The 21,610-nt window shown below is 42.0% G+C and overlaps 2 protein-coding genes across 3 annotated transcripts in view; one reads left to right on the top strand and one right to left on the bottom strand.

Annotated features, from left to right (window-relative positions):
- Positions 1-97: 97 nt before the first annotated feature.
- abhd4 (abhydrolase domain containing 4, N-acyl phospholipase B) lies at positions 98-14,238 on the top strand. 2 transcript variants are annotated; one of them, XM_063218590.1, is made up of 9 exons: positions 98-249; positions 567-662; positions 1,374-1,462; positions 1,908-2,012; positions 2,503-2,791; positions 7,952-8,136; positions 9,367-9,478; positions 9,949-10,135; positions 13,258-14,238. In XM_063218590.1, exons 3-9 carry the CDS (start codon positions 1,423-1,425, stop codon positions 13,345-13,347), a joined length of 1,008 nt encoding a protein of 335 aa, XP_063074660.1. In that variant the 5' UTR covers positions 98-249; positions 567-662; positions 1,374-1,422; the 3' UTR covers positions 13,348-14,238. The 2 variants fall into 2 exon arrangements, with proteins under 2 accessions (XP_063074660.1, XP_063074659.1); XM_063218589.1 differs by lacking the exon at positions 567-662.
- Positions 14,239-16,021: 1,783 nt separating this feature from the next.
- tgm1l1 (transglutaminase 1 like 1) overlaps positions 16,022-21,610 on the bottom strand; it is a 45,846-nt gene continuing 40,257 nt past the window's right edge. Inside the window, exons 12-14 of the mRNA XM_063218588.1 lie at positions 21,404-21,564; positions 19,625-19,761; positions 16,022-18,760 (exon numbers count right to left, since the gene is read on the bottom strand). Of these exons, the coding sequence (XP_063074658.1) occupies positions 18,616-18,760; positions 19,625-19,761; positions 21,404-21,564 (443 nt within the window). The 3' untranslated portion in view covers positions 16,022-18,615. The remainder of the gene's footprint in view (positions 18,761-19,624; positions 19,762-21,403; positions 21,565-21,610) is intronic.

Below are 21,610 nucleotides of genomic sequence, written 5' to 3'. Positions count from 1 at the left end.
CGAGCGGACCAATCAGAATGAAAGGAAATACATTTTGCCCCGCCTCATGCATGGTCAGGTGACTCCTGTTACAAAATACAGCGTTATTGAATCAGCTGTTATGCGTGAGAAGTCCTCGACTTCTGGCGGTGTTTCCTGGCTAGTCCTTTAAAATGTTTGTGTTGTAAAAGTAGCTACCTTTGTATTATTATGTTATATCCCCTCTCCATCCGGCGCCAGTATGCAAGACGAGACCGAGACCGAGTTTGAGTAAGTAAACAAAAACATAATTCAAGAATGGTTAACTTGTCTTTTCCTATTTTTCGTAATAGGACGGGCAGCACCGATGCATATAAGTGATACACCTTGAAAGGCTGTAGGCTACAGTAGTCGCGTGTCCTACAGCTAGTAAGTTGCGTAACCTGCTGATTGAGACTTTGACAGTTGACAAAAGTCAGTCTCTGCTGTATATTCCTTTCCAAACTGTTGTATTGCTTGCTCTGCTGAAGTATTTCTGCTGCACCAATCTACACACAGCCCAATCAAGCTCAGGTAAAGAGATTGACTTTCTTTCATTATATTTTCAGCATAGGTTTTGGTTGCTGATGAATTTCTTGTTTCATTGAAGTCCCACTCCCATATCAAAGAGTGACTCGGGAACCTTGGGTACAGTGTGTAAGACTGTGAGTCACAATGACCCAGCACTTTTCCAGTGTTTTTGTTGCCTGGCTTACTGTACAATACATCAAGGCCTTGCCCTCTGGTAGTTGGCTTGTTCAATGGGAGTCAATGGGCAAGGCATGTTTGCATGTCATTGCTCATCGCTGTGACTGTGACACAAAGAATGCCTAACCTAACCTAACAAGTTGTAGCCTAATTATTATGGTTATTGGATGTATGCACAGTATGGATTTACTCAGCTCATGTTTATTGGATGGATTTGTGGCAAATGTCTGTGTGAAAGACGAGCTGATGAATGAATGTCAGTGTCAAGCTCCACATTGCTTGCATATTGTAGTGCTTCACTGCTTCTATTGAGAGACCTTGTTGGCTTTGTTGACCAATGCTGGAATGGCCATGGGTGAAAAGCTTTTGTCCCACCTAGGGTAACCGAGGCAGTTCTCTTTGACCCCTGCCACACTTGTTTGATAAGACGTCCGCTGAGGATGATAGGAGAGTTTGCAGAGCATGTTGGAATGAAGCCCTGCCTTTTGGGTGTGTTTATCATGTTTGACAAACTTTGTTTTTTGATAACCAGTCCTTGAGTCCTGCTGTTTTTTTCTCCTTTAATCTCTATTTTATTTGGCTTCAGTGGTCAACTGTGTAGTTAGTAGGCCTAACACAGTGGTGGGCAGTCAGTCCCAGATCTCACCGCATGTGTTCACTGTTTCCAGGGATACCAACGGGAACTGGTCGTGGTGGCCGTCCTGGAGGCCCACATCCATGTCCCTGCTGAAGACCGCGGAGGCCAAGATCCTCGCCTGTGAGGCCCACACACACAGACATCCACAGTTTTTCTTCTGTCTGTCAGGGTTTTGGTAGCCTCTTACTGCAGATGGGGTCGCCAGCAGGCCTATCCCCTATTTGCTGAAAATGCGTCATAGCAACAACGTTGCTTTGACAGTGCAGAGAGCCTTAAGTAACAGATTAAGACAGCCATTACAATTTTGGTGACGACAAGCTACTTCTTGACACTTTCATTTCCCCCCGGGATCAATAAAGTTACTCTTCTCTATACTATTCATTGGGAAAATAAATCTCAACTGATACAACACATGTATAGACATACGGCACAATCTGTTCCAGTTTCTTGAAAAGCTGAATAACCTCAGTACTGTCGTTTAATTTGTGTGTGTATTCAGGTGATGGGAATATCTCTGTCCAAAACATTAATTGCCTAACATTGCGTTGTTCTCTTTGTCATTAAGGTTTGCACAATGATGTTTGGGCCCGTTTTGTGACCCTTCCTGACCATAACAGGATATGGTCCCTCACTGTCACAAACAAAACAGCCCGTCGGACCTCAGAGCAAGGTATCATTGGTTGTTCATCTCTCTACCAATTTCTGTTCTTTCTTAAATTACATATGTATTTCTGCATTTTATGCATTGCATATGATATTACAATGTGTAGAAATACGTACACATGAATCTGTATGGTTCCAAACTTTTAAAACTTGTTTTCCACAGCTTTATACTGTACAGAATCCAACCTTCTGACTTCCTTCCTTAAAGTTTATTTGGTTTAGGCATGTAAGAGCTTTTATCTTTTATCTGACATGTTTCGACGAGACTTCTGTCTTCATCATAGGGTCACATGCATGCTGAAGTGTGATGTGTGAGTTGTGACCTCTCATTGTTTGAACATGTCAGGTAAAATATAAAAAAAACGTATATATGTCTGAAACAAAAGAAACTTTAGGAATTGATTGAACTCTTAGACATAATGAACGTCACACATCATCTGACTTCCTCTTTTGTCTTCACACCATCTTACCTCTGACAAACTTGCACATCACCCCAGCCCCGAAGACCCCTCTGGTGATGGTGCATGGCTTCGGCGGGGGCGTGGGCCTGTGGATCCGCAACCTGGACGCGCTGAGTCGCTCGCGACCCGTCCACGCCTTCGACCTGCTGGGGTTCGGGCGCAGCTCACGGCCCTCCTTCCCCACGGACGCGGAGCTGGCCGAGGACCAGTCCGTGGCCTCCATCGAGCAGTGGAGGGAAACGGTGGGCCTGGAGCGCATGATCCTGCTGGGCCACAGCCTGGGGGGCTACCTCGCCACCTCCTACGCCATACGCTACCCCGAAAGGTGAGCGGTAGTAAAGTGAAGTGAAGTGTTCTAGCCAAAGTGAATTGTTCTAGCCTTGCTAGTGCGAGAATAGTGCGAGCATTTTTTGCGGAGTTCTCAAGGTGTATCCAATTATTAATTGTTAATTCATTGTTATTGTTAATTATTAATTTACACTTAGAGCTTGTTATTGGGTACTACTTGATGGTGAAATCTGTGAAAAATGGGCGTTACTCTCGCTATCAAGGCTAGAACACTTCACTTTGAGAAATACCCACTATCTCAGTCTTTATGCCCTTGCATGGTAATGGCCTCATTCGCAACCCCGTTGTCTCTGAAATCTATCTTATAGGGGTGTGCATTGGCACTGCCCTCACGATTCGAATCGATTCAATCCGATTCTATGATGCATTGCAATGCATTACATTTTCTACTGAAAGCAAGGCACATTTTTGATCAGTCATAAGGCAATACAAGCAATCAGATACTGAACAACATTTTACTGGCTGTTTTCTGTATCAGTCTTGATGTTTTCCATGCTTTGAAGTGCTTTAATTCAATTAAACGTTCTTTTGCTCCGGAAACATCCACAGAAGTAATTGACATTTGAAAAAATATGCCGCATCGATTATTGTCCTGCCCCGCATTGCGATGCATTGCCGAATCGATTATTGTTGACCCCACACTACTATCATCCAGTTCAATACACTTTTTTACAACTTACAGCATCTTTTAGATGGAGTCACATTAGGTTATTTTACCCTGGAAGGTGAGCTGAAAAAGCACAGAGCCTCGATAAGTGTCATAACATTGCATGGTTATCATGATTCTGCATCATTGGAAGATTGAGAAATTCATCATGATTCTGTCTCTGAAACTGACCAACCAGCTCAGCCTAGTTGCTTGACTGCACATTGTGGTTTTTAGCTCATACATGGTGTTGACTATTGCGTCAAAAATAAAGGAAACATTTTCAAACTAATGTGGTACAAGTTAATACACTTTCATCAAAAACAGGACATCAAACTGCCAACCTCAGGCAGCTAGCAAGGGAGACAAATTCAACTGGTATTGGTGTCTGTGATCGGCACACCTTTGAATGTTAGGGCCCTACTGTGGCTCTAACGGTAGGGTACTGGGCTGCTATGCTGGCGACCCGGGTTTGAGTCCGGCCCGGGACCTTTGCCGACCCTTTGAATGAATGAATGAATGAATGAATGAATGAAACTTTATTGTCATTGTACAGGTACAACGAAATTGGTAAAGTGCAGATGCTCACGGTGCTTAAAAATCAACAAAGAACCTATATATATACTGTATAAAAATAATTAAGATTTTAAAAAGTCAGCTGTGCAAAATTTAGTGTGTAGATTGCTTTTGGATAAAAACTGTCTTTTAGCCTGTTTGTTTTTGTACCCAGAGCCCTGTAACGCCTGCCTGATGGCAGCAGCTCAAACAGTTTATGTCCAGTATGGTAGGGGTCTCTGATGATTTGCTTGGCTTTCTTTAGACAGCGACAGGAGAACAACTCCTCTAAAGAGGGCAGGGGACAGCTGGTGATCTTCTGAGCTGTGCTGACCACTCTCTGAAGAGCTCTTCTGTCCGCTGCTGTGCAGCTGGAATACCACACACATAAACAGTATGTTAGGATGCTCTCTAAAGAGCTCCGGTAGAAGGCCACCAGTAGACTTTGGGGTAGATGGTTAGCCCGTAAGACCCTAAGGAAGTACAGTCTCTGTTGTGCCTTCTTGATGGTGGCAGTGGTGTTGGTGTTCCAAGTAAGGTCGTCCCTCAGATGCACGCCCAGGAAGCGGAAATCAGAGACCCTCTCCACACAGGCCCCATCGATGACCAGCGGTTGAATGTTAGCCTTTGTCCTCCTGTAGTCCACTATCAACTCCTTTGTTTTTGAGATGTTTAGGAACAGGTTGTTCTCCTTGCACCAGACCGATAGACGCTGCACCTCTTCCCTGTATGCAGTTTCGTCTCCCTTGGAGATGAGACCTACGATGGTGGTGTCATCAGCAAACTTGATGATACTATTGCTGGAGTGAGAGGGGGTGCAGTCGTAAGTGTATAGGGTGTACAGGAGTGGGCTTAGCACACAACCTTGGGGGGAGCCTGTGCTGGTGTTTATGACTGAGGACAGGTGGGAGCCAGCTCTTACCCTCTGGGAGCGGCCTGTCAGAAAGTCCAGTATCCACCGACAGATGGAGTGTGACAGCCCCAGGTCCAATAACTTGGTCACCAGTCTGTTGGGGAGGATAGTGTTGAATGCCAAGCTAAAATCCACAAAGAGCAGCCTGGCATAGCTCCCCTGCTGCTCTAGATGGGACAGAGCAGCATGAAGGGCTGTTATGATGGCGTCATCTGTGGACCTGCCGGCCCGGTAGGCAAACTGATGAGGGTCAAACCCAGGTGGGAGACAGGAGGTGATGTGAGCCCGAACCAGTTTTTCAAAACACTTCATAATGATGGGAGTGAGTGCCACTGGTCGGTAGTCATTCAGTCCACTGATGGTGTTCTTTTTGGGAGCGGGATGATGGTGGAGGACTTCAGGCAGGACTTTCCCATCTCTCTCCTGATTCGCTTCCCGATTCGCCTCCTACTGTCCTAATATCTTCAATAAAGTAAAAAAAGACATGCAAATTTAAAACAATACAAATTGAATGTGATGGGAGGAGATGGATACTGATGGCATGGCGTTGCAGGTATACCACAGTTATGTGTGGACTGGAGCATTTATTGATATGGCACGACGACTGGCACCATAGCAACCACAAAATGGAAAGCCACGCTCGTGCCATATCAGCGTTTTGAAGACCAATACACACACATTCATCCACAAAAGCAAATTACAAGTGGAGGTAAAGCTTCTGTTTTATCTGAAATCTCTTAGATTGCTTTATGCATCCTTTGATGTTTGCTCAACATGTTAGTCAAAGTGTACATCGAGAGGGATATCTGCACAAGGCATTTACCCTATTGATAAAGGGAGGGCCTTTTTCTTCGCTACTTATCATGCAGAACTATTCAGCGGAAACCTCAGGTACACTTGCACATGGGAGCTGAAGCATATATTTGCACATATTTGCTACTAATCCAGTTTCCAATATTAATAACTGGTGTTTTCCTTAGCCTATAACAATACCTTTTCTGAAAGTTTGCATTACAGTTCAAAGACCCATTAGCATTTAATATGTTCATTGTCCCAATGCCCAGTTTAACGGCTTTGAAAACCAATGCACACACATGCAGCTACAAAATCAAATCACAAGTGGGGGTGCTGTAAAGATTCTGTTTTATCTGAAATAGTTTTATGGTTCTGTTGCTGTTTGCTCAACATGTTAGTCTGTAAGAAAATTCTTACCACGCTGTAAAAGATTGCACATGCTCACACAGAGACAAAGTGATTTAGTTGGGAAAAAGTTTATACTGATCAGAGGGACATCTCCAGCCTCACCAAGAAGGCTTGCAGATCTTCCAAGAGCATCTGAAGATGCCCCACTGGGCTTATATACAGTTACACACACATACCTATACATTTCCTTTCTTGGGAATGTAGGAGTTATTGACAACACACTTACGTCAGCAAGAATACATGCTCAGCTGTTGTGTTTAAAATGTATACAAAATCAGTACAGGGGCCCCTAAAAGCTTTACGCATACACAGACAGGAGAACAGGTGGTCATAAGTTTACATGATAATTAGAACAGTCATAATTCTTTTAACATAGTCAAAGTGTACATTGAGAGGGATATCTGCACAAGGCATTTACCCTCTAAAGAGGTACAGTATTGATAAAGGGAGGGCCTTTTTCTCCGCAGCCTATCATACAGAAGTATTTAGCGGAAACCTCAGGTTACCTTGACACATGGGAGCTGAAGCAGATATTTGCACATATTTGCTACTGATCCCGTTTCTAATGTTAATAACTAAAGTTTTTCTTTTAAAAAACAAAAAACAAAGCCTTTAACAATACGGTTTTCTGAAAGTCTGCAGTATAGTTCGCAGACCCATTTACCTTTTTTATTACTATCATTAAAGGATCCCCATTAGCTTATGCCGTAGCAGTGCGCTAGTCCCAATGCCGTGTTAGATTACATGTGAGATTGCTGCTTTATATTATAAAATAGGGTAGTAGTAACAAAGTGTAAAAAAGGTCAGGTTTTGTCACTATGTGTACATCTCCTTGTTCATACTGTTTACACAGAGGCATATCATATCAATAGTTGCAGTTGCAAACCAACATCTATCAAGTTGTGCAGGCCTCTTCCTGCCATTGTTACACAGAGGCACATGACATCATTCATTATTAATAAGTCTGCAAAGTTTACATTAGTTTTGTTAACACTCTTGTTATCCTTGGGGTCTATTTGACCCCTTTCAATGTTTAACGTCTGAAAAATACACGATTTACATAATTGTTTTGCTTCATATTTGATGACTTTTCCTAAATATATGGGGTCAATGTGAAGGAAGTGAAATTTCCACAAAAATATTTTCCCTAAGTGCTGTACACGTTTTGGTTACATCTGTGTTCCTTGGGGTCAGTTTGACCCCAAATTATTTTAAGTGTATTAAACATAATTGGAACATCCATATTTTCCTAATACATGTTATTTAGAACAGAACATTTTGCTTTATTTAGGGCTCTGATAACTAACAATATGTATGATGTGGACAAGGGCCAAAACTAAAGCAAGGCAACTTTTGGGCAGTTGTTGCACATTTTCGCCTGTTCATGGATTAGTTCTTTTGGTGTGTGGGCTGTGTGGGGGTGCTAGGACTTATCTAAAGGGCTTTTTATGTCCCCAACAGAGCAACTACTGATTTTGTTGACATTTAAATGGCTGGGGTCAAAATGACCCCAAGGATCACAGATGTAACCTAAATCTGAGGATAACAGGAGGGTTAATAAAAGGTCTGCAATGTTCACAGCGGTATTATAAAATGTCACATTAAGAGTCTGTAGTGTTTCCATTGGTGTAAAGTCTATTATTTTCTGGCATCCTGGAGGGTCTGTCTATCTATGTGTCTGTCTTCTGTCTCTCTGTCTATACTGTATGTCTATCTGTCTGTCTGTGTGTTTGCAATGTTTTGCTTTGCCTGAGGGTGGTGCGATTGAGCTACTATTGTTGATAACAAAATGTTATCGTCTCCTCCCTCCCTCAATCCAGGGTGTCGCACCTGATCCTGGTGGATCCGTGGGGGTTCCCTGAGCGGCCGGCGCCAGAGGCCAATGAGAACGCGGGCCAGAACCTGGAGGTGCGCAGGCCGGCGCCACCGCGCTGGGTCAAGGCCGTCGCCTCAGTATTCAGCCTCTTCAACCCCCTCGCTGTCATCAGAGCCGCTGGGCCATGGGGTGAGTAGGGGTGCGCGTGTGTGTGTGGGGGTGTGTGAGTGTGTCTGTGTGTGTGTGCTTTAATTGTCTAGATATTCATTGAGTAGCCTTGCAACTGCTAAATTTGTGTCTGTAGAAATTCTTTTTTAAATAGTGGGCACAAATAGTGAAGTGAAGTGGTGTGTGTGTGTGCGCGTGTGTGCGCGCGCACGCGTCTGTGCCTGTCAGTCAATCCATATGAGGCTGGGGATGTCAAAGACAGAAAGGATGCATTCTGATATCTTGAATGGAGGCAAGGCAATGAAATGGGCTTCACTAGTGTAACTAGGTAACTAGGTCTTGCTGTGCAATCCGCCACCTCTTAGTCAACTCTCACAGTTCGGGCATGGGAGGCACAGCAGCACGATACTGCTGAGCTAAAGGACCAGTCCGATAGCTCAGCGCTACCGATACTGTATGAAGTCTCGGAGGGAGGTTTACCAACATTTCACACCACACTCTGCTAGTTGGCCTCCATTACACATGCCCTTGTCTGCTCCTGCTGTTGAGCAGCCACACTAGACAGCAGGCACTGAACTTAACTAACGTTCCAAGCCACACTCTGCTAATTGGCCTCTGTTACACTAGCTGGGGATACCGTAGGTGCGGTTCAGCCACATGTGGTGATGACATTGTGTATTCAGCTCTAACATGCTTCACTGACATGACAAAGCAGGAATTTCCTAACCTACCAAAACAGTGTGGGTGTGTTTGTGTGTTAACCTTTTCCTTACTGAGGGGGCCCAAGGTTGGTAGCCTGGTTGTGAGTGAAGCAACTATTAGCAAAGTTAGTTATTAACACTTGATTACTACACGTACACATAGTACACACACCCCTCATAAAGAAAGGCACATGGGTTGTACAGAGGTGATATGCAAACATCTCTCTTTGTGGCTATGTGACATCAGCTGACTACATCACTTGCTTTTGCATGGTTTTGGCCTGGTCGTATGGAGTAAAACTAGGTACTGATTCAGACATTTGCATGGTGAATTTGCTTACACTTGCTTGCACACAACAAGAACCAGAATAGGGATCCCAGGGAGAAAAACAGATTGGACAGATTTATTGTCTTGTGGTTGTGATGAAGTTTCTTTCTTTCACAGACTTCGTCACAATTCTACTTATGTTTTACTTAACCATCTAGCTCTATATTGCTGGTTTTACATGACTTTATCTCTTAAGGCTTTCGCTGTTTTTTTTGTGTGCAGGACCTGGCTTGGTGACGAGGTTCCGTCCCGACTTCAAGAGGAAATTTGAGGACCTTTTTGATGACAATACAATGACTGAATATCTCTACCACTGTAATGCCCAGACACCAAGGTATGATTACCTGAGGCTTCTCATCGTCTACAGTCTATTACTTCACTATGCAAAGTGCATTTAGGCAGTCTTTATAATTCTCTCTCTCTCTCTCTGTCTCTGTCTGTCTGTCTGTCTCTCTCTCTCTCTCTCTCTCTCTCTCTCTCTCTCTCTCTCTCTCTCTCTCTCTCTCTCTCTCTCTCTCTCTCTCTCTCTCTCTCTCTCTCTCCTGGCCTATTTAATCCACCTAATGTCCTCAATTTGCCTCTGCCTCTCTCTCTTCTCTCTCCCTCCTCTCTATATCTGTCTCTCCATCTCTCACCGTCTACTTCTACTCAATGTCCAACCCCTCCTTCCTGTGGTTTTTACTGACTCTCTGCTTCCCTGGCTCTCGCTACCCCCCCCCCTTCTCTCTCTCTCTCTCTCTCTCCCCCTCTCTCTCTCTCCCCCCTCTCCCCCTCTACCTCCCTCTCCTCTCTGCTGCCCCCCAGTGGTGAGGTGGGCTTCAGGGCGATGTCTGAGTCCCTGGGCTGGGCCAAGCGGCCCATGTTGCAGCGCGTGCACCTGCTGCCGCCCTCACTGCCCGTCACCATGCTGTACGGATCGCGCTCCTGGGTCGACAACGCCTCCGGCCACAAGGTGGCGCAAATCAGGGGCCAGAGCCCCACCCGCATCATGGTGAGCACCATGCGAAGGCATTGTAACACCCTCCAACTTACAGTTTTTCTCGATTGGTTTGGTTAATTTCTCAAAACTGAGGTGACATTCTCAAAACAACACAGACAAATCCCCAAACCAACTTGCAATTTTCCAAATCATAATGGCATTTCTCATTGCTTCCATCATATCAAATGCTTTGTACATGTCTCAAATGTTTAGTACATCTCTGCAGATGGCTATGTACAGATACCCTACAGTTGACACATTGAGCATACATTTAGCACATTTTTCAAATAAATTGATCTTGCTTATCTAAACGAATTAGACAATTCTCAGTGTAATGGTTGCCCTCTCCAAAACATGTCAGCATGATTTCATTGTGTAAGTCATCCTATGCAAAGTAGTCTACACAATTGTCAAAACAGTCAATGATATAATATTTTAAGAATTTCATTAAACAGTAAATTCATGACAGTGTTCAACAGGCCAGATGATATTGTAACTTGATTGATGAAAAATGATTTTACAACCGTGTATACTATTTCCTCTGTTATTTCTTGACATTTTTCCAAACGACATTCTGTTTTGAACAATTGCTAGTTGTTTTCGGATTTGTCCATGTTATTTTGAGAATGTTATCTCTGTTTTGAGAAATGAACCAAACCCATGAGAAATCTGTAATATATGGGCATTACTTTCTGTATATGAATCTACAGTTAAGAAAGTTACTGATCAATGTCCTTGGTAAATTGTCTGTGTTGTCAAACTTCAATGGCTTCACTCACTTTTCACTTTGTATACATAGTCGAAATCTGTGAACGTAGACGAAACATCTAACCATTTTGACTTGCAGTGCTTACACAATGGCAAAGGGACAATGTATTTTGGGGGTACTGATGATATATGTGGGGAAGGAATTTAGTTTTGACACATGGGTAAACTGTTTTTGGAGTGATATGAGCAAGTCATGAGGATCCATGTAGTTATGCTGAACCATCCAGCTTATTNTGACAGAAGGACTAAATGAATGCAAATGAGCCAAAGCAATTGAGAAGGATCTATGCCATTTTGATGGTACTGACAATTTATGTGGGAGAAGGACTTGTGCTGATTCAAGAATGAGCTGTTTTGGGAGGTATATTACATTTTAGTAGTTATCTGATCTGTTGTGCAGAAGTGTAAGAATGTTTAGCCAAATGACCCAAATTTTATAGAAATGTCATCTCAGTTTCAAGAAATTAGCCAAACCAATCGAGAAAAGCTTAATAACTTCACACCAACGTAATAACCCTGCCAACCTATTAAAAATGTGCTGTTCAGAAGTAATAGCCCAGCCAGTCATTCCCTGCCGACGTAACAGTTATTACGTTCAGAATAGTTTCCTGCCAACGTAATAAGACAACAGTTATTATGTTACTAACAGTTATACATTTTTTTATTACCGGTACGTTGGTGGGAAATTATTATTATTACAAGCCATATAATAGAGTCCCTTCTGATATCTAACCTCCTCTCCTCTGCTTTTGCTTGTGGCTGCGTGATGCGAGCAGGGCCGTCACTAGGTTTGAGAGACAGGGGGGGCTTAGCTCCAGAAAAAGAAAATGCGAAATTTTCTCAGCTCAACTGCTAAGGTTTTGTCTATGAATTAATTATTTTAAGAGCAAAGAAATCCTGCACACTGTCCATTCCACCAACAAACTTTAATACATTGTTTCGGTCATCCGACCTTCTTCATGTTGTATTAAAGTTTGTTGGTGGAATGGACAGTATGCAGGATTTCTTTACACTTGAATGACAACCCCACTGGGATAATACGCACCTGCCCACCTACAGAGGTGTGCAAAAGCGTCTTCTTGAACAATTATTTTAAGAGCACCATACCGATTTTTAAACACTAGTTACAGTGATTGTTTCAACTGATGAATATTATGTACGGAAGTTAATATGATTAGATAAAAATGCAGAGAGCATAATTTACACAAGGACTAGGAACTTTCAGGAGTTACTAACTGCGCGTCTCCAGGAGAAGCAGTGGTCAGGAAGCGATTCATTCAAACAGGTTCCTTACTTGGAAAACTATGCATCCCCGGCAGATATTTGGTCATTTTTACTCCATTAGTAGCTATTTTAATCAGTTCATGTGTGTTTTCAAACTGTTAAGACAAATATTAAAAACTCAACTATAATTTCAAGACAATGTCAAATTGATTTATTACACGGGTATTGTGAGTGAAAATTGGAACTTTGGGTCTGAAGATTTCATCCGTGTAAGTAATTACACTTTTCTCGAGGTGTTGTTAGTCACAAAGCACAATCCTCTACCTGTTTCCCCCCCGCATAACATATTGCTGTGCACCCTGCTTTTATTGCTGTGCAGTAGGATATAAGTGGCATTAAACAATAAATAAGCAACCATGAACTTGTATTCAGATTAACTTGCCTTCTTGGTGGTTCGTATTCAGTGCTTTACTGCATTTGGTTTTGGAAAAATGTAAAAAAAATAAAAAATATATTTTTATTTTTATTTTTATTTTTTTTTGCAAAAATCGTTACAGGGGGGGGCTAATACTAATGTAGGGGGGGCTTTAAAATAGGCCTAACGACGTCCCTGGATGCGAGGCATTGATGATAGAAGTTTTATTCAATATCTCATAAAAGCACAATTCAAAGGACGTTTTCTCATTTGCAATCGGGATGGTGAATGAGGGAAATCCCTCAAATGTTGCTCTGCCTAGGCTTTAGCACGTGGCCACAAGGAAAAGGAAAGAAGGGGAGCACAAAAGTATGTATACACACACACAGGTTACTTAGCAGGATATGCTAAAGAGTCATTATATAATTGCCAAGAAATTCTATGAGTTATAAGGTCAGTGGTTTAATAGAAGTTTAATATGAGAAGGGACTTGGTAGCCCATTCAGTGATGAGAGCCGAGGTGTCGGCAAGACCACCTCTGAAAGGGCAAAACAACCAGGTGTGTGTGTGTGTGTGTCTGTCTGTCTGTTTCTCTGTGCGTTTGTTTCTCTGTCTGTCTGTCTGTTTTTTTAAAGGAAAATAAGATAGACTGAGAAGTTGTGTTTTTATGTGAATATGACGATGTCCATTTTGTTAGTGATTTGTTTATTTTCCTGTCTCCTCTCAGGTGATTCCCAATGCCTCTCACCATGTCTATGCTGATGAATATGAAGAATTCAACAATGTTGTCCAGAAACTTTGTGATACTGTTGACTGAATTTTACGCTGGTCTGTGGATTTTTATATGTATGTTCTATGTGTATTGTATTTGAGAGGGAGAGAGAGAGATGGAGAAGAGAGAGAGGGAGGACAACGCAGAGAAAGTGAGGACAAGGCAGAGAAAGTGAGTGCAGTGGTCCTGCTAAGTATGCACACCGGAGAGCGGGATGTAGGGATCCCGAAGGAGGCTGTTTGTTTTAATTTTATATTTTATTTGTATAATTTGGCCTTATTGCCAGTTGCCAAAAGTTGTCCACATTTTTACATCTCTGCTGTTGTCTGCTGGCTGCTCGAGTTAGTTTCTGATTCGTGGTTGCATAGTGAACATATTAAAAGCTCTGCGGTATAGGGTCCTTTCAGCTCTCCAACGGAATGTATCTAAGGCTGGTTAGAACTTCAAGGCAACGATACACTGGGCAATTTTTTGAGCAATGTTGCTTGGCAACAATATGGTTAGCGCCTAAGTTTTTGATGGAATGATAAAAACAAGCTGTCTGCTGCTGATCCAAAGCTGTCCAAACAACATTTTGTAGTTTTGTTGCCCAGACACATTGCTCAAAAAGTTGCCCTGTGTATCCATCACCTTAACTCCCTCACATACAGTAAACGTAATAACCTCATGACACACGGTGCTTACACAATCGTAACTATCTGAAGATATTTATTCATATTTGTAAAGTATAAGCACTGTTGTATAAGCTGCGTTTAATGAAAGTGTAAAAACCATCAAGTGCATGTGTCACCCTTTGTTACAGGAATGTATGTCGTGCGCACTCTGTATTTTGTGCTCTCTCACAAGCACTTGGATTCCTCTCTGTTCAGTGTATGGTCCTCCATTGTATTTTATTACTCACAATTGCAATAAAAGTTTGTATGTTTCACATTTAAACTTAACTTTGGAAAATCACAAAAAACACGGCTTCTTTTACACAGTTGTGTCACATAATAGTAGTGTGGTTGCAGACCCAGTTTCAGATTGGATCTGAAGTTGAACATCCGATTATGGTTACATGTGTATACATGTAGTTTAGTCTGTTCAGCTACTATGATCAAAATCTAATCCCACCAGAAGTATGATGTTCACATGCATGTACCGCTGTACAATAGAGAGTATCCTAACTGGTAAATTTCACAGCCTGGTATGGTAACGCCACTGTCCAAGACAGGAGAGCTCTTCAGCGAGTTATCAAATCTTCTCAACAGGTAATCAAATCTGAACTGCCCAAAATCCAGAATCTTTACAATGCAGAGGCAGATCACCAACAGAGCAACATTAAATACCTGTATATGAGGCATAAATATGTGCAAAAGTTTGGGCTTTTACTGATTTTCAAAATGACCCCAAGGATCACGGATGTAAAATCTGAGAGGAACCGGAGAACACACTTCTTACCCATGCATAGTCATCACCAGTAGAGGGCAGTAGCAGTCTAAATGTGTGGAGTAGGTAGAGAGGGTGGAGGGAAGTGACTGGTAGAGGTGGTGCATGCGTTAGGAGCGGAGTCTGTGAGACCCAGCTGACTTGGTGAGAAATTTAACACATATTTGAAAAGCCTGCACCAATGTGCTGAGTGCACAGCTTCCAGCGAGCACAAAATCACACATAATTACTTGCATGTGTGTTAATGCCATTAACATTTCCACAGTAAAGTTGTAATGACTACATAATGTCAATTAAGCTTTAAACTATTTATTTCTAGTATTACAACATGATTTGCTGTTGCTTTATTGTGCATTTTTGAACTGCTTTCATTCACAGAGCTGTCTTAAAATTGTGCGTGTGAGTGTGTGCATGTACATGTGCATGCACATGCGCATGCGTGCGCGCGTGTGTTGGATATGTTTCAGTGAGTGAGGGGAAAAGATTTACCTCACTACACCTCTGAAAGGGAGGATGCAACAGAAATCACGAGGTGTTAAAATCCTACACTGCACACTGTATTCTGTGGCTATGTGTCACCATGGTATGAAATACCGGAATGGTTTTTACTTGAGTGTTTTTGGTCTGTGTTGGGGGGAAATGAGCATTCACACCAGCTGTTCTCAAAGTGTGGTGCGGGTACCACTGGGGCGTTCCCCAAAAGACCTTAAGTGGTCCGAGAGGGGATTCGTACAAAATTGCAATAAAATTTGTATAGCACATTATCATACATAACTCATTCAATGTGCTTGAGAGGAAAGAATAGGACAAAAGGACAGTTGACAGGTGGTCCCTGAAAAAAAAATCTGGGCTAAAATGGTCCTTGGTCTGAAAAAAAAAATAGAGACACAACATGAACAGATCCCTGTTTGAAAACATTCCACTGTTGCTATGGGGAACATTCCATCTCTATCAGGCACTCCTTTTTTTGCCCGTCTGATTCTGAACAATGAATTAATTCAGGAGCAGCCAAGCTGAGATGTTACCTGGTTATTACTTGTGATGTAGACCAGACGCCTGCCTTTTAAAAAGAGCTATCAGCAACGGTACCAAAGAAAATGTCAAGTCCACCATTACGTGTCATTTACCTTTGAGATACCTGGGCATTAAATATGGCACAACATTACATTGCATTTTTTATGCATCATTATTTCCCCTTCACAAACAGCATAATTCTTCAATAATATTTGGAATAAGAACAAAACACAGCTTCTTCTTACATATTGTTTTATTAGCAACAAAATATAGCATCTGACAAACAGTAATGTAAATACATAGATAAATAATACAAAATTGTATTAGTAATGACCTTCATAAGTGCAGGACATGTATATTTTTCACATTTACAACGCTATCCAATCGTTTGCAAACATGACGTCTAAAAGGCACAATGCTGTGGGCGAACAGGCTTAATACTCCAGTCCGCACATGTCTCCATCGTGGATTTTCTTTGGCATATTAAGGCATAGTTCATGAGGGCTACATTTAAGTACATACTCTTCACATCCTTCTTTTGGTACAGTGCACACAGGGATTTACCGTACATGTGGGTATTTTATAACACAAAGTGGTCTGAAATGCAGGTGTTGAAACACTGTTCTTTTTTAACACTCACATTCTTGTCATATTGCTTTGTAAACACCTTGAAATCATCTTTTCTAGTATACGTATAACATCAAACAAGTGAGAAATGTCTACTTTCCTCTAATAGCAATTTATAGTCATAGTTTTCTCCTTCTAAGGGGACCTTATGGTTTATTGAACCATAAAATGTGGTGTCCTGTTTCGTCTCTACCAGTTTCCTGAGAAGAAACCAGGAATAACACTGCCCTACAATGGCAAAAGTGCAGTAACTACATATTTTGTCAAAATTGAGTTTAGTTTAAATGGTCTTCATTACACCTTCTTTATCTTGTGACAAAGCCTTACGGTCCAAATGTGTCCCGTTTTAGAGATATTTCTTTGTCAAATTTGCAGTAACTACAATATCCAACCTAATACCAAGGCTTTGAAGGCATTTTTCTCAGTTTCAGTGCTGGCATAGTTAGCTCTGAATCATCTGATCACAATAAGGCACAGGCGCATTAGCCTTTCAGTGAGGCAATGGAGGAAATTATGGCAGGGTCTTTACTCCCTAAACCCAAATAGACACCTGTGCTCATTGCATACAATCAGTATTTCGTATAGAAATGATAGAAATTCGTATAGAATATAATTTCGTATAGAAATTATAGGGCACGATAGGATGATTTCAAAAGCTGTGCTACACAATTGGACCTTACGTTAACACAAATAAAACAACACACAATAAATCTTCAAAAGAGACTGACAATGGTCTTTTTCCATATTGCCTAATACCTACAATAACTGACATTCACGTTAAAATACAAAAGAACGTAATACTAATAATGGTTGTGTATGTTTAAAATAGAAAAGTGGGAGAGAGGAATTAGCTAAAACTAGACTTGGCCAGGCACAGCATAAAAAAACAAATACTGCATTTAAAACGTCTAAATGTAAAAATGTACATGCCTCTAAGGAACAAAATCTTACAGTACAGATGCATAGAAAAGTGTACTTTCAAACTATCAGTCAAATTATCTTCACCAGGGCATTGCTTTTAAAAAGAGCCAATCTCATTTTGGTGTATTGTCACCAGTGATGGGCAAAGTTGATTCATTAGGTACAATCCAGTGCAGCATATTCCAAATGACTTGGCCTTACCTGACCAATTCAGCCAGGTGATTGGCCTGTTGAATGATCACCTGGTTGAATTGGACAGGTAAAATCATGGTCATTTGCAATATATGGCCCTCGATTATAACTAATGAATCCATTCTGTCCATCACTGATTGTACTTGATACTATGCTGGTGATCTGGCCATTGAAGAATGAAGAATGTTAAAGAACAGACTGTAACAGGAAATATACAATGATTTAAGAATCAGAGACAGGAAAGCTTTGTTTGGCTTTCTCTGTCACAGTACGTCACACACTTAAACACACATATAAACACACTACACACGAAATATATGGAGTGCAGTAAATGGTAGTGTATGGTCACTGTGAACTGAGAGGTAGACCCTAATGCAACCACACACAAGTGTATTTGACTTGTACATGACTCGCCAAGAGGTGGGGCAAGGGAGGTTAGAACAGTGGGTTTATTCCAAGAAGGTAGCCATGAACTTGGGAACAAGCAGTAAATCTACTAATAGAACTCTCTTATGGCTACATTCTAGAATCAAAACAAATCCAGAGGATCTCTTATCAGGAGGTTTACAGCCCACTTCCGGGTATTATACCACGATAACATTCTAAACTTGCCATCCGGAATATAACCACCCGAGGAGGCATTAAGTGTACGGTACACAGATAGGAGATGTCTTGGTGTTTACATCCGAGACCGAAACAGGCCCACTGGCGCTGCAGCAGTGTCACCACCACACCACACCACACCACACAGGCAATCCTTAGAGGCAAGGCCAACCGGTCAAATGCTGGTAAAACGTGGCTGTGGCTAGTAACAATTTCCATCTCACTAGCCACTTTGACAGGTAACTTATTCTTTGGTGTGACAAATCACAGTAGTTGCATCAATTGTTTGTAATAAAATGCAAGAATATTGTAAAGAAAAAAAAACAGACAAAAAAACTCTGTCTATCAGAAAGGCTAGCCATAAATGGCTAGTAACTCGGGAAAACCACTAGCCACAGTGGCCAGTGAGTAAAAAAAACAACGTCAAGCCCTAGTCAACACCACACCACAGGCAAGCCTTAGAGGTGTTCTTGACATGTAAGGTCCTCGGCCACCATCCCATCCTTCACCTCTCCTGTGTGAGCTTCCTCAGCAGTCCTTCACCTGGATGTCAGCCACGCCGTGCACCTGAGAGAGCTGCTTGCAGTCCAGGGCGGCTACAAGCTTTCTGGTGCCCGGCTGAGACGGAATGAAGTGCTCCGTCACCGTGACGGTGGCATGGCGACCCACATCACTGGGAGAGGGAGAGAGAGAGAGAGGGAGATAGGGGGTAGTGAAGAGAAAGAGGGAGAGGTAGAGTAAAGAAAAAGAGAAGAGTGTGGATAGAAAGAAGGGAGAAGTGGAGAGACATAAATTGTCAGATTAAGATTTTAGAAACTAAATTAACAATACTGATGAGAAGAAGATGGAATGCATATGGAAAAACATTTCCACTTTATACAGCCTTGTCCATCCACTGTCTCATATTAAAGCCATTCACTGCCCCAAGTAACTAAATATAACCACAGCACAGGACATGCCATTCATCGAGTGTTGGCATTCCAGTCAGATCTAAATGAAGTGTTTGGTATGTCTGGCGTCCTGGCAATATAATGAAAAGAAAACAAAATGATGTATTTAATTAGTGAATAGTCAATAGAATATGACTGACAGGGACCTTTTTGTTTTGTACTGCAGTGCAACAAGATATACTCTTCATTGCAAAGTTTATTTCAGGGTAGGCGGATCAATGTTACTCAGTAACTCTAATAACAACACTCATTGGATCATAGACTCATACTCACAGGGTGTGGTTTTTTAAAAGTGGGGATGTTTCAGATTTTATGCAATATCAATGGAATTAAATTAAATCACTATAAGCATGTAGAAAAAAGATATCAAAATCATCTCCCCCTACAACTGTTCTCAAGAGTGTGCTATATTTTTACTGCAATGTACAATAATGTGTAGAAGGTCTTTGTGCATGTTTTGTATTTGTGTATTTATGTAAACTGACACCTTAATTTCCTTCGGGATTAATAAAAGTACTTTACTCTTCTCTACTCTACAAATCGGACCCTGAATACTCATATGACAGGGGGTCCTCCTCCGTCCTTACCCAATGGTAATGGGGTGCAGATCTCTCAGGCCGAGCCCTTCTACGCGCAGCACCACGTTGCGCAGGGTGGACGGGAGTGGGTTGGTGAAGGTGATCTTGGCTGACATCTGCTTCCCCACCACCGCATCCCCTTCCGGCTGAAGAAGCAGGAAAACAAAACAAAAAACCTCATCAGTTCAGTTCAGTGGGAGTGAGTGAGTGAGCTCAAGGCCACACGCAAACACAAACATAGCATGTTTGAGAAACTTTCTGAGGAGTTATTTATAGGCCCATCTATCAACAGAAGACCGTCAACAATGATCGCTCACACGACATCCTCTTCCCAGGATGACGAATCTCATCAATTAACACCATATTAAATTATATATAAACTTGCGTACACTTTTGAAATTATATTAAATGGACTGTATCTCTAATAGTAATACCTGTAGTAAGGAAAATTGCATTCTATTATGATATAATTAAGGTTTGGACAGCACTGCCAGATCTGATATACTGTATTAAGAAGCATCATCCAACAGCTGACTGGTGTCTCAGTAGGACAGAGCTTGTTCAGACGCGGAGCACATTGCAGCTCAATCTGTTATCTTTCATGTGGTAAACTTGAATTTTTTTCGCACACCTCAGCTGGCAGGTGCATCGGAGATGACCCATGGGTCACTCAGCAGATAACTTGAAGAAACTCCCGCACACTGACCATTTCGCTGTTTTTCTGAAATGAACGACGTTTTGGTACTAGACCTTCATCAGGCAATCTCAAGGTCTTGTACCGAAATGTCGTTCATTAAAGAAAAACAGCGAAATGGTCAGTGTGCGGGAGTTTCTTCAAGTTATCTTTCATGTGGTGCAAACACAAGTGACTAATCTTTCAATGTCAAGTTACTACATCTTCTACACCTTCAGTGTACAATACAATACAATACAATACAATACTGTATAACATGTATTTATGCAGTGCAGTATTACTGTATAACTGAAGAGTTCAGATGCAAACCCCCCTAACTCCATTTCTGAAGACCTGCACTTCTATATTTTTAGAGAACCCTGTTGTTGGTTTGGTTTGGTTTACATGCATGTACTTGATAATACATATTAATAGTTATATAACATAAATAAAATAAAAAATATGCAGTTTTGATAGCTTTGTATTAAATATAAATGAATTAAGATTATTTTCTGAAAAGGCACATAGGGGGTTTTGCATCTGAACTATTCAACTATAGTTGTCTCAAAGCGCAAGTAACATGCCTGCAAAGTGTTAGCACCCAATAAAAAATAAAAGAGAGGCCTCTTTGCGCAGATGAGTCCACCGGCAGGCCCATTCACTCATCGCTCAAAAGACACAACCTTTAGACACTACCTCTGTTATACCTTAGCTGTTACCAGATTGGCAATGACCAAGGCATAATGTATTACTAAAGGCCCTGTGCACTGTCATAGTAATGTAATACTATGGTAGTTACGTTTTACCAGTGACTATTACAACGTCCCTGTGTGGTGGGTCAGTGTCTGGTGAGGGGCTACGACTTAGACATCAACTTTGGTCAAAATTAAGGTTATAACATACGGTGTGCTTCAGCTCTTCCTCCATTGCAGATGTGTCACAGTATGTGGTTCTGGTTGCCTACCTTGATGTCAATGTCGGGTGTGTTACAGTATGTGGTTCTGGTTGCCTACCTTGATGTCAATGTCGGGTGTGCGTATAGTATGTGGTTCCGGTTGCCTACCTTGATGTCAATGTCGGGTGTGTGCCTACAGTATGTGGTTCCGGTTGCCTACCTTGATGTCAATGTCGGGTGTGCGGAGTCGGAAGGTGGTCTGTGAGGCCACCACCTGCTTGGTCTCGGTGACGCGGCCCGACACGGTCAGCATGAGGGCCGCCTGGTCCACCAGCTGGTCCTGATAGTGCTGGAAGGGAAGCACCCAGTTGATGGTCTTCACTGGGGGAGGAGAGAGGAGATGAGAAAGGAGAGAGTTAGAGTCAAA

The sequence above is a fragment of the Engraulis encrasicolus genome, chromosome 16 (assembly GCF_034702125.1).
Source record: "Engraulis encrasicolus isolate BLACKSEA-1 chromosome 16, IST_EnEncr_1.0, whole genome shotgun sequence".
Taxonomy (NCBI): Eukaryota; Metazoa; Chordata; class Actinopteri; order Clupeiformes; family Engraulidae; genus Engraulis; species Engraulis encrasicolus.
The sequence above is the reverse complement of the archived record's forward strand: the minus strand, read 5'-3'. Positions and strand labels throughout refer to the sequence as shown.

Excerpts from the sequence above, each read along its gene's own strand:
- abhd4 (XM_063218589.1), top strand. The coding sequence starts at position 221 with ATGCAAGACGAGACCGAGACCGAGTTTGA. Across the intron at positions 8,137-9,366 it reads CAGAGCCGCTGGGCCATGGG|GACCTGGCTTGGTGACGAGG; the intron begins GTGAGTAGGGGT and ends TTTTGTGTGCAG. Across the intron at positions 10,136-13,257 it reads AGAGCCCCACCCGCATCATG|GTGATTCCCAATGCCTCTCA; the intron begins GTGAGCACCATG and ends GTCTCCTCTCAG.